At 52.2% G+C, this 15123-nt stretch overlaps 1 protein-coding gene across 1 annotated transcript in view; it reads right to left on the bottom strand.

Moving 5' to 3' along the window:
* Nucleotides 1-15123, bottom strand: part of URB1 (URB1 ribosome biogenesis homolog) — a 2274827-nt gene that overhangs the window by 940018 nt on the left and 1319686 nt on the right. Inside the window, exon 21 of the mRNA XM_069636341.1 lies at nucleotides 2840-3019. Within this exon, the coding sequence (XP_069492442.1) occupies nucleotides 2840-3019 (180 nt within the window). The remainder of the gene's footprint in view (nucleotides 1-2839; nucleotides 3020-15123) is intronic.

The raw sequence follows: 15123 nt of genomic DNA on the forward strand, positions 1-15123 counted from the left end.
TCGTGAGAAGAAGGTCTCGTAGCTGCTGCTGGCGTTCAGGTAAGAGTCTGTGTTACCCAACGCTGTCCGGTAACTATTGCATACGTTAACGTGTTGTTTTTCTCCCTCTTTACAGATGCGGCATATGAAGATATGGAGAATAATACCCCCGGTGGTAAATCAGGTAAGTCTATAGTGGTAAGAGGTATTTGTTGATTCCCTTGGCTCACCTTGTTATTCTTGTGCCCCTAGGTGCCGGAGTACGGCGAAGAAATGATGGACAGTGCCGGATCGAAAGATGCTGTGAGAACTGGTGAGTATGGCGCTGTGCTGGAGCTGGCGAAGCGACGCGTGCAGGACTGATGTACTTTCCAGGTCGGGAGATGAAATGGATCCGGAATCAGGTGAGGAATTTGAAATAAGTTTGTTTTCTAACCTTGTCCTTTTCTTCCTCTTTATTCTAGGAGCGCCGGATTCGAGGCGGGCGTGGCAGAAGACTGGATGCTGGCTGTAGGCACACGGGCGTGGCAGAAGACTGGCTGCTGGCTGCAGGCACGGTGAGAGTCACGCTGCTGGATGCAGAATAACACGAAGCATGTGCTGCTGTTCGGGCGTGGTTTAAATAGCCTCCAAAGTAGTCCCAGGAAAGAAGTTCCCCAGGACCACACCCAAGCAAAAAATAGTCCCTTTAGTAAAATAGTCCCACCCAGGCCTCACGTTGGCTTGAATTTATTTACAGCATGGTCTGCATGAGGTAAGTAATGTCTATGAGCCTGGCGCCTATGGCGCCAGGACAGATTTTTATTATGAGCCTGGTGCCTATGGCACCAGGAGCGAACCCGGACAGCCCCTAGCTGGGGCTGCTGGGGTTTTTGTAAATGTCTGGATGCCTGCTCCCGGGGCTGATGGGCTTCATCCGGATGCCCGGGTGTAGGCATCATGACAGCAGGATCATCCATAGGGTCCCCAAAGTTATCATCATCCTGTATGTAGGTATTGATAGGCACCTCGTCATGTGTAAGGTCAAAAACATTCTGTTCACGAGGGTCCTCAAAGGTCTTCTGAAGCTTAGCCATAGGAGTAAAAGGAAGTCCATCACGAGGCTTCTTGGGAGCAAACCTCTGAAAATTCAACAAACTTCTGTCATGCACCCTTCAAACTTCTCCCTGGTCCATGATGATGAACCAGAGGAGTCCACGGGAGGAAAGGGATTATCTTGACGAATTTCCTCTTCAGAACGTCAAGATTTTCCTTCTAAAGTCTTGGATAAAAAAGACAAAGGGTTCTCAGAGTACTCTTTACGAGGCTCCAGGCGTTGTGACGTGTCTTTAGATGCGTCTTTCGGACATTCTTTCCGTTTCAATGCTTGTTTTGACAGTTCCTTTAGTTTAACCGCCTCGCGATACTATTGCTGATGCTCGGGATTTCAGGGAGGTGTGGCAGTGGCAGTAAAGCCGGTGGCTGTGCAGTAGATTTTGGCACCACTGGGGCCTTAAGCGGTGTCGGAGCCTGCTTCTGAAGCGTCTCGAAGGCCGCATGTGATTTGGTGCTAGCGCCCTTACTTTTGGATTGCCCGGATGCATGCCGCTGTCGAGGTTGGGGAGGGCTGCCGATCATGAGGATCAGCGGACACCGCCGAAGTATCCGACGTGCCCATTGGCGCTTTGGAGCTCTTCGACTGGACCGCCGAGGCAGAACCGTGGGTTGTGCGCTTAGGGTGGGAATCGGGTGCGTCCCTGTCGCCGGGAAGTATTGTCCCCATAGCAGGACTCACGTTGTGCCCATCGGGGCCGGGGCCGGATGCTGCGGAACGAGAACTTTCCGCTGTAAGGTGAATGGCCTCCGAAGTGGAGCCTTGGTGATCGCTAATCCCTTCGTCACACTCGGCGGCTGAGCCTTAGGCCGTAGGAGTTTACAGGCCGCCTTGTTGCGGTCGAGGGGAAGACAATTGTTGCACCGATGGTGCTGGTCTTTCTACTGGTATTTCGCCTTACAGGAAGGACAAAATCTAAATCGAGTCCTGTCCATAGCGCAGGATCGTGCTAGCAACGACAAATCCAAGGGAACAAAGAGGGGAAAAGGAAAGGCATTCTTGAAAAGAATATGACCACCCCGCCCCACTCTCCTTACTGTAAAGGCCAGCCACAAGGCCCGGCCACGTGGTCGGCACGGCAACCGGATCAACAGCCGTGAAAATTCCATAGTCAGCAGTCTTCGGTGGTGGCACAGGAATCAGCCGTCGACAATGAGAGTAAACGACCAACGGTCGACTAATATAACAATAACGCAATGTTTTATCAAGACCTCTGCATTAGGGCGACCAGATAGCTGGGCGGAAAAAGAAATTTGAGAGACCTCGACACGTGAGGGATTTTGGGTCCACTACACGTCACCTTAGTGATAGTGTTACAGGCACACCGATGATCGACGTTCCCTTTCGATTCTGGAAAGACAAGATGCAATACTCTGCGTTTACCACTGGATGTCAGACTATATGCACAGCATGTGATTCTAAGCAGATTAACAAGCATCAGAAATGTATTTACATTATATTATTTGTGGTTTATTTTGCAGTATATGGGACAAATGTAACTTTGTTACAAGCCCAACACTTCCTAAGGACTGCTATGTCAATTACATATTGAGATTGTTTTGGTCTCACCCAGTGGACACTGCTCGACAACTCAAGATAAGGCTCTTCACAGCCCTTACCACGGGGCTGTGGAAAACGTCCCCAACACTCGGCACAATATCTTAGCAGCTCAGGGCGTTCACACTCCCAGGTTCAGAAGACAACAGCTGAGCCATGAGATACCACAACATTGAACATTCTTTTGGAGTGCAAATGTGATACATTTACCTCATGTCCCAAGGGGTGTGCAGACGAGACGGACTCTGTGTCTAAAAATAGGTCAGATTCTGCGTGATGTCCGCAATCTGTCTGTTGGTGAACCTCTTTTGCTTGATTAAACTGACAGATGAGTAGATAAAGCAGGTCCATGAAGAAGTCAATGAGGGCAGAGCCATGGTCTCGGCTGAGCTGTCAGAAGAAAGTATGTGTTATTTATTCGACCAAAAAGGAGAACATGAAGAAATTAAATTGCATTACTTGACAAAAGATAACAATGAAATAGTTTCCGCTTAATGAAAGTCAACAATATTTAGTGTTCAACAGACCTACAGGGTAATCTTACAGCACAAACAGTTTAAGGCCACCTAAAAAGTAAAAACTAATAATGCCAAATCATATTAGGCCTGAAATATTCTAACTAGAGGGAACTGCCATTAAAAAAGAAGATGATTAGCACTATATAAATAGCATTGACCTTCAGTGAAAGAGCAGTCTTTTGAATAAAAGCGTCAATCAAAAAATCCAACTCACAAGGACACACATTTGCCAGTTCTGTAAACTCTTTAAGACCTTCAATGAACTGGCACTGAAACAATGACAAATATTAAAACATAAATCAAAGTGATCCATCTAAATCTTTTTACAGCAACATGGCAGACGACAGAGGCGTGGCCGGTGGGTAACTGATGAAGTAAGAATTGTGTGAGGCTCCCCCTACCGCCCGTAAGAATCCTATAACAACCCTTGTTGCAGCATGGTATAACGGCCCGTGAACCAGCCCCCAAAAAAAGGCGTGAGAGGCCCCAGAGGCGATCCAGGATGGCAGCTCAATAATGCAGACATCGCCAAGACAACAGAGGACCAGGGCCGGGACCCCGATCAAGAGGCAAGGCCTCCAAGGCCATCAGCACACAGCAAAGGGGTGTGACTGCCAGCTGCACTGCGGTCCGAGGTCGGCAGAGCAGCAGCTCGCAGTGGCAGCGTGCACCAGACAGTAGCCCAGGGGCAGAGGGGGTAAGTGCGAAGACAGAGGGTTGGGGAGTGGAGGCAGGGCCCCAGGCCGCTCAGCACCACAGTGGCACAGAGAGCCCCCGGACCCGAAATTGAATGCATGCCCTGCTCACCATACCCGCAGTTCCGTGACCACCAGGGGGCGAGGACCGAGCTACGCAGGGCTCGCCTGAAGGGAGCTGAGGGGAGCAATTACAGGGGAGCAACGCCACTTACACAGTGGGACACACTGCCTAGTCTGTGACCACAGCCAGCCTGCCAAGCACAGAAGAGACTCACAGGCTGCTGCCTGGTGCAGGTCTCTTAACACAGGGGGTGTCATAACCGGCCACGGTCTAGGTGGGCTGAAGATCACATGCAAGTAGCCCCTGCCGAACCACCCCCCACTTGGAGAAAGCCTGAGACACCCCCCTCTCCCACAGGAGGGGGCCTGATAGAAACCAGGCACATCAAGGCAGGACAACAACAAGTGCTCAATGCGAGCACACTGCGACACAGAGCCTGGCGGTGCAAGCAGCACCAGAGAGATCAGGGAATTTGAGGAAGCACAGGGCGGATGGCCCCGCTGGGCAGAGACAGTTGATCAAGGCCACTGGGGCAGAGCAACAAAGTGAGACCGCGGAACAGATGGGATAACAGAAGGCAGTGCGCACTAGTAATCAATGGAGGAAGTTGGCTGAGGCACAGCACCTGATGATCCTAATTGTCTGTAGGGGGCCACCCGGAGGAGCTGGTAGGTGGAAAGGCAGGAAAGACGGATCCCACCACACAGCCACTGGAGGAACCCACAGCACAAGGTAGAGATAGCCACTTAGGGCCCCCGGCGCACAGTGGAAGAGTGACACTGTGGGACAGGTGAAAGAGCAGGCAGTGAACAGCGGACCCCACCGCACACGCAATCAGTAGCAGACAGTTGGCCGTGACAAAGCCTGACAGCCCAAACTGACCACAGAGAGCTTCCCCCAGGGAACCAGTAAGTGGGCAGAAACGAGAGACAGACCCCGGCATACAGTCATCGGAGGAGCCCGGAGCACAACAAGGTGTGTCGGGCAGCTACACAGACACAAATAAAGAAGAGTATGACAGACGGAACCTAGCAGCGGGGGGCACCTTAAGGAGTGCCGAAGGTGGTCGTAGCCAGGCATTCCTAGGACCACCCCATAGGAAGAGAGTGGGGCTCCTCCACGGAGCAACAATAGCCTCGAGTGGGGATCGACATGCCTTGGGTTGGCCTGGTGTGCGAGAGGACCATGATGGGTGGGAAGAGTAGGCAACCCAAAATGGATAAATACGCAACCCCAGTGTCACAGTTGCCACCTCCCAGAGCCTTGCTTGCTCCCCCAAAGCCAGAAGCTCAAGCGGCCAATCTGGAAGGGAGAATTGCTAAAGTCCTTCAGGCAGTACAGTGCTCCAGGACAGCCCTGAGTTCAAGATCGGCACCATAGGGGAGGAAGTGACGCTTATCAGAGCAGATAAGCAGAAATCATCAGAGAGGCAAAAGGCAACTGACCTAACGCGCAGAGAGGACCAAGGCCCTAGAAGCTCAAGCAGAGGATGCAGATGGCTGCAGATGGCCGTTCGAGGAGGACTAACATACGAATGGAAGGGGCCTACCGGAAACCATGGTAGGGGACTCGATGCAGTTGTTTCTAGAAAGGTGGCTACCGGAACAATTAGGCGAGAAAGGACTCTCACAGTGGTTCGCAGTGGAGCGAGCCCACAGAGGCCCAGCACAGAAGCCATCACCGGGTGTCAGACACAGAACAATCGTGCCCAGAATTTTTAATTACTGGGACTGCAATGTACATCTCCAAGCGGCCAGGAGGCGAGGCCCAATCCCTTTCTCTAATTCATCCATCATGGTGTTCCCGGACTATACGAAGCGAGTACAACAGCAACAGCAGAGCTTCGAGGGAATAAAGCAGGTCTTGAGGGACTAAACAGACGCTATATGCTGACATACCCAGCAAGACTTAAAGTAATCAAAGGGGACCACCAGTGGATCTGCAACTCCCAGAAGAGGCATGGGAATGGTGGGAGGGGGAAGGCAGCTGGGCGGAAAACCCACATAGACAAAAACAAGGCAGATGGACTGGCAGACGGGCACAAGCGCAAACATTGGAAGCAGGAGTGGGGTGAATCTGAACTCCTGGGCCAAATCAGGCAGGTTCACAGTGGAGGACGACGGGACTCTCAGACTGCAGGATGAGGGTGAGTGGCCAACTGCGGCATCGGCCAAGACACCGGACAAGCCTGACCAATGAGCAGGCAAAACTGGCCTTACCTTGAACTCTATGGAGAACTACCGGAGTATGCCAAAAGCAGCGATGGGAGAAACTGCCCCCTTGCTTCGCCCATGCCTATGTTGCAATCAGGTGTTTAGTTCCCATAGGTTCTATAACCAGACACCTTCCGGCACAAGCACAGAACCCGTCTCCCCCGGTGGGTCGGTGCGGAGTGCTGACATTACAGGTATTTTATGGGGGGAGTTGGGGGAGTGTTCTGGTTCCTTGTTGAAGTTATGGTTGTTGTTTTGGTGGGGGGAAAGGGGCAAGAAGAGGTTGGGGGGAGGGGTATGGGAGTCCAGCTCAGGATCTAAGCTGGGTCAGGTTCCCAGGAACACCCTGTGGGCGAGATCAGTGTTGGAGAAAAAAGATCTGTGACTGTTAATTATAAGTTAATCACTGTAGTGACTAATGTACTCAAAGTCCATAGTCCCCTTTCCTCCATTCCATACTGCATGGGCCTCCCTCACTAGGGAGGGGAGGGGGAAGCTTTTTCACCAGAAAAAATATTCTTCCCCTTTAAATTTAGAGGCGCCGACCTGGGAGCATGCTCTCCTCTGACTCCGCCCACCAGCGCCACTCCTCAGTCCCCATTGACGCGTCGACAATATTACCAGGAGCAAGTTAGTCACTATGGTGAGTAACTTATAATTACTCCTACGTCCTGTCCCCTTTCCTCGATACTGCATGGGCGATTACTGCTGAATGTAGACCTAGGGTGGAGAGGTGACCCTGCTTAAGAAAACAAGTTCCTCAATACTGCCAGTCTGAAAAGCCGTGTCTGAACTAGAGCCGGCATCTAGACAATAGTGCTTGAAGAAGGCTGATGTAGTGGCCCACGTGGCCACCCTACTGATGACCTGCAACGTAACGTGCCTCTGGAATGCGACTGCCATAGCCTTTGCTCTGATAGCATGGGCATGCATATTTGCCGGAAGTGGCTTGTGCTGCCCCTCATAGCCCTCCTTAATGGCCGCAATCATCCACCTTGGTATGGAGGCCTTAGAAGCCTACTATCCTGGCCTTCACCCACCGAAGGTGACAAAGAGAATCTGTCTCTGGAATGCGACCGCCGTGGCTTTGGCTCCGATAGCGTGGGCATGCATGTTTGCTGGAAGTGGTTTGTGCTGCCCCTCATAAGCCTCCTTGATGGCCAAAACCATCCACCTTCCTATAGATGCCCGATAGCCGGGCCTTGACCCCCCCCCCGAAGGTGACAAAGAGAGCGTCCGACATGCGGAAGCTCTTGGTCCTGTCCAGACAGAATTTCAGAACGCGTCTGACATCCAGACAGTGCAAGACCCTTTGAGCATCATCCTTAGGATCAGCAAAGAAAGTAGGTAACACTATCTCCTCATTTAGATGGAAGGAAGAGACTATCTTAGGTAGGAATGTGGGGTGCGTTCTCAGGACTACCTTATCTCTGTGAAAAGTAGTGTAGGGTTCTGATGCCACCAATGCCTGGATCTCGCTGACCCTACGCGCAGACGTAAGACCCCACCAACAGGGCTGTTTTAATGGTGACCAGCCTGTTGTCCGCGGACGCCATTGGTTCGATAGGTTTGTGCGCCAGGGTTCCCAACACCACATTGAGGTCCCACACCCGGTGTGGTTTCTTGATGGGTGGGTAGAGCCTGGTGAGTCCCGCCAAATGTCGTTTCACCACCGGGTTGGAGGAGGAAGAGACTTCCTCCTCAGAGTTCCTATAGGCTCCTATGGCCGCCAGGTAGGTGCGGCATGTGTCTATTTGTACCCCTGAGTGTGTGAGGTGCGCAGAGAAGGAAATCACATCATCCAATGTGCAAGTAAGGGGGTCGATCTCTTTAGAGCCCGCCCAGTGACAGAACCTAGTCCATTTACTCTTGTACTGGCTCCTAGTAGCCTGGCTCTTAGCACCCTAAATGATGTCTACGTTAGCCTGCGACAGGCTCAGATGCTTCAGTGTGACCTGCTCAGGAACCACGCTGCGAGGGCTAACCTCTGTGGAGCAGGGTGGATGACCCTGCCCCCCTGCTGCGATAGAACGTGAACAGGGCCCAGCGCTAGGTGAATGGGTGGCATGTCCGAGAGGCGGAGGAGCTCTGAGAACCATGGCCTCGTCGGCCATCAAAGACCTATCAGAATAATGCAGAGGTAACGCGATTCTCTTATCCCGCAGATCACCCTGTGGACCAGGGGGGAGGGAGGGAATGCATATGCTGTCATGCTGTTCCACTGTATCTGGAATGCAACTCCTAGAGAGCTGAGGACGCGAACTGCGGGCATTTCCTGTTGGACCCAGTGACAGAGATACACCTGAGGATGTCCCCATCTGCTGAAGATCCGGAGCAGGACCTGATAGTTTGATTGCCATTCGTAATTGTCCGCTCCCAGTCTGCTGAGCCTGTCCGCCTCCAGGTTGGTTTCCCCCGGGAGGTGGATCGCACTCAGGTAGATGTTGTTCTCCAGGGCCCATTCCCACATGCTGAGCGCTAGACTGCACAGCGGAGGGGACCCCGTGCCACCCTGCTTGTTGATGTAATATATGCTGGTGGAGTTGTCCGTTTGAAGGAGTACCACCTTGCTGCAAATAAACGGAAGAAAAGCTTTGAGAATGAGCCAGATCGCTTTCAGCTCCAGCCAGTTGATGTGAGCCTCTTGCTGTTAGGCAGAATCCTGTGCAGTTCCCTTGGGGAACACTGCAAAAAGATTAAGACTACAGGAGTAAGCAGTAAACCCAATTGGTAGCAGTCTGCACCACCCAGATTTACCTGATAGCTGAGGCTGAGCAGTCAGACCTTTCTCAAGAAGAGTAGGGCAGTATATAGAGTATACACAATAGGGCTAAAAACACAGTAGAGCAAACAAACACTGACCAGAGCTTTGTATAAAAAGTATATAATTATTTATTTAAAACACACTTTAGGCAATATACTAGCACTCTAAATCAAAAGCAAGTTAAAACACAGTCAGGTAAAGTATACACACCTCCCTTGATAACTATCAGACAAGTCATAGTTAAAACATCACAATTTGTTAAACAGATGTGAGCGCATAACCTGATGGCACTCCAATAGTTTAGTTAAAGGGAGAGAAGAAGGCAGAGCATAGAAATAAAACAGGTCCCAACACTTTTAGGAGTTCTCAGCAAGGGAATAAAGGCAGCAAATACTGTAGAGCCAAAGTTTATAGGCCAGGCCTACTTTAAAGGGAGCAAAGCGAAATGTGCCCAGGATCACACGGTTTAAAATGCACGAAAAGTCTTTGCAGAATGTTCAAAAGAGGTTGGGGTGATTCAAGAAGGTAAAGTTAGAAGGTCTGGGGCCAAGGGTCACCTTGGGCAAACCGAAGAAAGGGAGGCCAGGCAGGACACAGTACCTTAAACGGAGAGGAGGCTCCAGCGGTGGCAGTTGTTCCTGGCAGTAGTTGCAGTTCGTTGTTTTGACCAGGGGAAGAGAGGATCTCGTCGAGGAGGAAACATGGAGTCGTTGCACTGCACAGGGATGAAACCAGCCGCGGAGTTCGTCAATAAAAGGTGCGTTCCTTTTATTCGCTGTCAAAGTGGTGAAGCTTGGCTATCCGGCCGCCGGGATGCTTGGCACAGGCGATTCGACCAAGTGACGGCTTTGGAAGGCGAATAGGGCAAACTGGTTGGTCCCACCAGCTCAGAGGAAGAAGACTCGTCCAGCAGAAGATCTTCTCTTGTCGTCGCGAAAGTGGTGAGGTAGTTGCAGCAGGGCTTCACCGGTGGTGTCGTCGTTGCAGATGGCTCAGCTTCTTCCCTCTTCGGATTCTTAGGTCCTGTGGTGACTTCTGAAGTTCTAGTCCGAAAGGCCCTGCTTTTATGCAGCAAAACCCCCATTCATCAGCCTAGCTGTCAATCACACATGCTAAGTGGTGAGCCGGGCGGCTCACCACTGGGCCAATCAGACTAGAGTGCGACTTGGGTTGCCATGGCAATGCAGTGCAGGGTGCCAATTCCTCCCTCCACCCTTCCTGTGGAACCCAGACAGCGTGGCACCAGTTGGAGGGCTTCTGTGGAGAAGCCTGCCAAAAAAGTGGAACAAAGGGCTCGACCTTGGTCAGAGTTACAGAGACAGACACGAATGCCATTTTAGAAAAGAGTTCTGGCAAAAAGACCCAACCGTTAATTTAATATTAAATAAATAAACCAGCGGTATCTAACATTGCACCAAAAAGTGGTGCGTTTAAAATCAATGGGAAAATCCCATAGAGAATAGCCGGTAGAGTTTCTGCCACCAGTCAGAAACTCGACAAGGGGTACTGGACAGTGCCCCCTTGAAAACAGACCCAGGGGCAATATAATTAACCCCTTCCAGTACTTCCACAATATGATGGTTTGTACTGGTTCTGTTAACAATTTAGGACTAGTAAAGTCAATGATAACTTTACATGCCCTGGAAGACAGTAGTCAGTCCCAGGGTATGGAGTCTATGTTTGGGGGTCACTATGACACCCCTGTGTTACTGCACTGAGGGTGCTGTGTAACACACATGAAACACAGATGATACTCTATGGAGAAAAAAACCCATAGCCCATAAGCACACAAATAGTCAGAGACATACCTCAAATCATGCCTAAGAGTGGGATTAAAAGTCTCTCACTCTTAGCAGAAGAAAAAAACAAAAATCCAGCAAAGCTGCTGGGGGACTCACTAGGTTTGGGAAATTAGCCTTATAAGAGCATTCTCCCTAACACTTGCTCCCAAAGGGACCAGACTCCATGGACACTGGTTGTCCAGTGTAGCTCCCCCGCCTTCCAGGGAGGAATCTGTGGTGATGGTGACCTGAGGTGCTGCCTGCTGGAAGGGCTAGGGCAGGTTGCAGTCCCTGGACCACCAGGTGAGGGGTACAGCCAGTAGGACCGCCGCCATGATACCCAATGAATGCTGGTACCACCAGGCCGAGGTCACCTCTCGGCTGAGAAAGTGACCTGCGGCCTTCTTGATGGCCATGATCTGCAGCTGAGACTTCTTGAGGTTGATAGAAAATCCCAATTCGTGGAGTGTGATCATAAGGGCAGAGGAAGTGTGTGAACCGCCTCCGGGGATCTCGCCCTGACGAGCCAGTCGTCCAGGTACGGGTAGACATGGTTGCCATGGGCCCTGAGTAGGGCCGCGGGGCGTAGAGAGTACCTCAGCCAGGAGCCCCGCCTCTGCTTGTTCGACCTCGGGGTTGTGGAAGTCCCAAATATTCTGCCAAATCTGAAGACAGCGTGTTGGGGCCCTCCTCCTCGTCAGTGTCCACCAGGGTGTCCGGTTGGACTGGAGCAGATGGAGGAGTGCTGGGCGCCGAGGGCTGCAGTGTAGGAACCGTAGCCGGTGGTTGCTGCGGAGGCTGGTGTGGAACCGCCTGAACTGTGGGAGGCAGGGGAGCCGGTATTGAAGGAGCCGGCAAAGGCAGAAGGGGCTGCACGGACGCCTTCATCAGTCTGTAAATACCCTAGCCGCTGAGTTGAGGCCGAAGGGTACAACCTTGTATTGGAAATGGAAGCCCATGATCCTGAACCGTAGAAAGGAGTGATGAGGATGCAAAATCGGGACATGTAGGTACGCGTCCTTCAGATCCAGGGAGCACATCCAGTCTCCCTCCCCTGCACAGTGTCTCAGTGAAAATCCTGGAGTAGAAAGCCCAAGCCTCGCTGGGAGGAGGGGACTTCTTCCACTGCCTGGCTCTCGACGAGCGAGCACATTTCCACCAACAGAGTTGTTGTCCTAATCTGTGGGAGTGGAGGGGAGGAGAGTGGAGAGGGAGTAATTGGAAGACGACCCAGTGGACAGCACGGATAGGACTAAGGGGTCTGCAAACCTCTGACGCCAAGACTGTGCGTGAAGGACAAGCCTGCCCCCCACCAGAGGCTAGTGGATCCGAAGGGGCGGGTCATGCTTTCTTTCCCTCTGAAGCTAGTGCGGAGGAGGGGGGACTAAAAGAAGCCCTTGCTCCCCCCCTTCTGTGGTTTTTGCCGGTGCTGACTCAGAAAGGTCAGGATGCCTCAAGCTCCGTTCTTAGAAGCCCTGGAACCCACCGAACGCCCAGCTTGTCAGAGCGTTGATGCCGCTAGGTGTATGCCTTTGGCGTGGCCTTCGTGAGGATAAAGACTTTGCAGTTTTTGAACTATTTTCTTTTTATCTAGCTCCTCATCCGTGGTGGAATGGAAAAGGTCACCACCCTCGAATGTAAGGTCAAATATGTGTTCCTGGACATCCGGGTTAAACTTGTTAGCCTGTAACCAGGCAGTCTGACTCATTTCTGTGGCGATGCAGAAGGCCTGGCCTGAGGTGTCAATGTGGGCAACGGTGGACTCCATGATGTCCTGCGCCACCAATTTAGCTTCTGCTAGTCCTGCCTTGAAACGTGCCTGGCTCCGGACCGGAAGTTCTGGAAGGAAGTCAACTATTTCCGGCCAAAGCCTCTGGTTAATGGCTGCCAGCATAGCGTCCGCATTGGATTAACCAAGGTGCAGTGAGGCGTTGGAGTAAATCTTTCTGTAAGCCTCCAATATCTTCTCCTCCTTGTCTAGAAGCGCTGAGGATGAGGTGGCGAGTGAGGCTTGGAGTAGAGTGACTTTGCAGCGATCACCAAAGAGTGCGGTTGAGGATGAGTCGACAGCAAGAGTGAATCCCCCTCCAATTGGCTGTACTTGGAGTCGAGGTGCTGTTTGACAGGCTGGGCCCAATGGGGTTTAAGCCATCCCTTTTTAGCCATGCCGACAATGTCCTTCTACATCTGGATCCCAGTTCTAGCCGCGGGGCGTAGAGTGAGTACCTCAGCTAGGAGCCCCGCCTCTGGTTGTTCAACCTCGGGGTTGTGGAAGTCCCAAATATTCAGCCAAATCTGCGAACCATTCATGGAAGGCCTTGGCTGAAGACAGCGTGTTGGGGTCCTCCTCCTCGTCCGTGTCCACCAGGGTGTCCGGTTGGACCGGAGCGGATGGAGAAGTGCTGGGCGCCGAGGGCTGCAGTGTAGGAACCGTAGCCGGTGGTTGCTGCGGTGGCTGGTGTGGAACCGCCTGAACTGTGGGAGGGAGGGGAGCCGGTATCGAAGGAGCCGGCAAAGGCAGAAGGGGCTGCACGGAGGCCTGTGGAGCTGGAGCCATAGGGGGAATGGCTATAGGCGCAGGCAGAGAGGCCGGAGGGAGCATGTCCCTGATCGCATCCCAAAGGATGGCCCCCATCTGAGGAGATCTCAGAAGTGTGAGGAACTTTTAAAAAAATCTGTTCTCACAGGCCGGTGGGGTGGTAGGTGGTATTGACTGGGTAGTGGATGGCTGCTGGGGCCGGTGCGTACTCTGTCTTGCCAATTGCGGGGTAAATCTGCCCTGCGATGCTGATGGATAAACTGTAGGCCACGTAACTGGTTGAGACCTTGAGACTCATTCTCCCACCTGCTCCGCACCAAGGGGCGGTATCGGACAAGAGGCCATTTTGTCTGGCGCAGCACCCATCTTGTCAAACTGCGTGCCAAAGTCGTGGTGCTTGCCTCGCTGGGCCTGGCCTCCTCCAGGACTCTTGGCGGTGGAGCATGAGACCTACCCTGCACCTCAGGACGGAGCTTGGTAGGCGTATTTCCCTCGACTGCATCACCTGTGGCGCTGCGTACAAGCCCCCCCCCTCAGACATCTGCCCGGTAATAGGGCATAGCCCTCGGGTGTATAACTGGTAAAAGAACCTTTCGGTCCCTCAGCACTGTCCCTGGAAGGATCTAATGACCCCTCGGCCTGGTGGCCGGAAGTTGAAGTAGCCTCGGTACGTGTGCTGGTGTGAGAACCTGAAAGGTTCCTCCCGCTCGGGAGTTTCCTCGGGAAGGAGTCGCCCTTGTGGGGTGCGATGGAAAAAAGCGTCCCTACCTTGGGCCTTGACTTGTGCTTGACAAAGTCCTTCAAGTCCTCTGGAGGAGAAAGAGCTCCACACGCGGTACAAGCCTCCGAGCTGTGATCGGTGCCAAGGCAGTGGAGGCAACGAGCGTGGGGGTTGGACATAGGGAAAAGCCCTTTGCAGGCTGGACACCTGCTGAAGCCCGCAGACGTCAACATGTCCCGGGGAGGAGCGTGGCACCAGAGGACAGAGTACCCGATTGAACAAAACAGAAGACAAAAGACTGAAGAAAGTATCTGGGGAAGAGCGTGTGGTATTACAATGCCGAAGCCAAACCCAGGAGCGCTGGTGAAAGTGGCCTGTTCCCGTCGACGCAGAAAAGGGGACTGGGGAGTGGCGCTGGTGGGCGGAGTCAGGGGAGCACATGCTCCCAGGGCCTGCGCGCCTCTAAATTTAAAGGGGAAGAAGATTTTTTATGGTGAAAAAAGTTACGTCTTCCCGTCACTAGCGAGGGACGCCCATGTAGTATGGAGTTAAGGGGACGGGACGTAGGAGTAAGGGAGGAATGCTGACGAGTTCCGCCTGGGAACCCCGCTCCTGACTCCATGAGGCTGCAAAATGCAGCTGTAATATTCTCATTTTGATCCTCGTGTAAGGCATTGCCAGTAGACATGCCGCCATGATACCCTAGAGGTGCTGGTATCACCATGCTGAGGTCACCGCTCTGCTGAGAAAATGACCCGTTGCCCTGTTGATGGCTGTGATCTTGTCCTCCGAGGGAAAAACGGGGTTGCCCTCTGGTGGCTCTCCTGTTTAAGCTATTTATTGCTGACTTACCAACACCCCTTTATGAGACAAAAGCTTTTACACCAAAAATAAATGGTCAACAAATAAGCTGGGTCACCCACGCTGATGATTTGGTGTTGATAGATTCGACCCCAATTGGGATGCAAAGATTATTATATTCTGTTGAAATCTATCTGGAAAAGAATGAATTACAAGTGAATGTAAACAAAACAAAAATCATGAAATTTGGTGCACAACGAGGATGTCGAAACAATCTTTTCCTGGACAATTGCAGGTGAATGTACTGAAATGACCTCCTCGATTCGCTATCTGGGTATTAACAAATCAAATCGTGAATGGAATTGGTGCCAAGATTTGGTCGATCGCATGCGCATGTT

The sequence above is a fragment of the Ambystoma mexicanum genome, chromosome 7p (genome assembly GCF_040938575.1).
Source record: "Ambystoma mexicanum isolate Mex_15411 chromosome 7p, UKY_AmexF1_1, whole genome shotgun sequence".
In the NCBI taxonomy this organism is placed as follows: domain Eukaryota; kingdom Metazoa; phylum Chordata; class Amphibia; order Caudata; family Ambystomatidae; genus Ambystoma; species Ambystoma mexicanum.